The sequence below is a fragment of the Myotis brandtii genome, unplaced genomic scaffold, assembly GCF_000412655.1.
Source record: "Myotis brandtii unplaced genomic scaffold, ASM41265v1 Scaffold50177, whole genome shotgun sequence".
In the NCBI taxonomy this organism is placed as follows: domain Eukaryota; kingdom Metazoa; phylum Chordata; class Mammalia; order Chiroptera; family Vespertilionidae; genus Myotis; species Myotis brandtii.
This window is the reverse complement of record NW_005350155.1, coordinates 1-1,130: the sequence shown is the minus strand read 5'-3', so window position 1 is coordinate 1,130 and position 1,130 is coordinate 1. Positions and strand designations below refer to the sequence as shown.

Genomic DNA, 1,130 nt, shown 5'->3' with positions numbered 1-1,130 from the left:
GAGGAGGCTTCCAGTGACCTCTGTCAAATGTAAGTGCCATGGCTTTCCTTCTGACCTTAAAGATGTTGTTCTGGGTGAGGGTGTCGATGCCAAGATGAAGCATGGCCTCTCTGGTCACCTCAAAACAATCCTCTGAAAAGAAACCCAAGTCCCAGCCCAGTGTCAGGACCAGAGGTCAGCAGGGGCAGTGAGGGGTGAGAGAGGCAGGCTGTGAGCAGAGGGGGGTGGGTGCTGGGTAAGGCTCCCCCTACCTTCCAAGGTCCTCTCTGGGTTGGGCAGCCAGGAGAAGGCGGCTCCCTCGGGGAGGTGCCACCGGAGCCTCTCATCTGCACTGGCTCCTTTGCAGATCTGTGGGAGGGGGACAGGTTGCTGAGCTGGGGGTGCGAGGGAAGCCCAGGCCTATATAGACCTGGGGTCGAGATAAAAGGAGTGAGAGATGGCAGTGACATCACAAGACTGTAAAGCACCCAGGGTAGGCACAGGGCAAAAGCAGCAGCAACCAGTTTTCATGTCTGCAACCCGGTGCCAAACACCGTCTGAGGAGGCCTATGTTTGAGGAAGGCACAACTCCTCTTTGGGGAGGCCCCAGGCTCAACCTGAGAGCCGGGGACACACTATCCATGCTTTGGGGGACCACCCGTCTGATGAAAGAGGCACAGCTCTGGGGAAGTCCTCGCTCTGTTTGGAGGAAACAGTGCCATTCTAAGGAGAGTCCCCGGCACCGTCTGGTCTGACAGAGGAGGTAACACACATCCCATCCAAACCATCCCAGAAGCCTGGGTCCAGTGGGAGGCAGTGTTGCATAAAGTTTGCTGGAATAAGTGTTGGCACCACTGGAAGCAGATTAAAGAGGCAGGCAGGGGGCAGAAGGAGGGGCTGAGAGTCACAGGCCATCTCCACCCTGCATCTGGGCAGCTGTGGGCCCCACCTGGCACAGACCTGGTAGAAGATGTGGAAGTTCCTCTCATTGGAGGCCTGGCAGGCCACGCGAGTTTTCTCTAGGAGGTAGGTCTGGACTGCAGCTCCAGTCATCTGATGGGCCCTGGCACAAGCAGACCAGAGCCCATTAGTTACCCATTCATTCCATAGGCATTTACTGTTTGCCAGACTGCAACCCCACTTCCCGACCA

At 57.0% G+C, this 1,130-nt stretch overlaps 1 protein-coding gene across 1 annotated transcript; it reads right to left on the bottom strand.

The window, feature by feature from the left end:
* Positions 1–8: 8 nt before the first annotated feature.
* Positions 9–1,122, bottom strand: LOC102239627 (unconventional myosin-XIX-like; the record flags this gene model as incomplete). Its single annotated transcript, XM_005853098.2, has 3 exons — positions 940–1,122; positions 252–348; positions 9–132 (listed from the first exon to the last, which is right to left on the bottom strand). Coding segments are annotated over exons 1-3 (314 nt in total), but the record flags the coding sequence as incomplete, so codon positions are not given.
* Between the last annotated feature and the right edge of the window lie 8 nt (positions 1,123–1,130).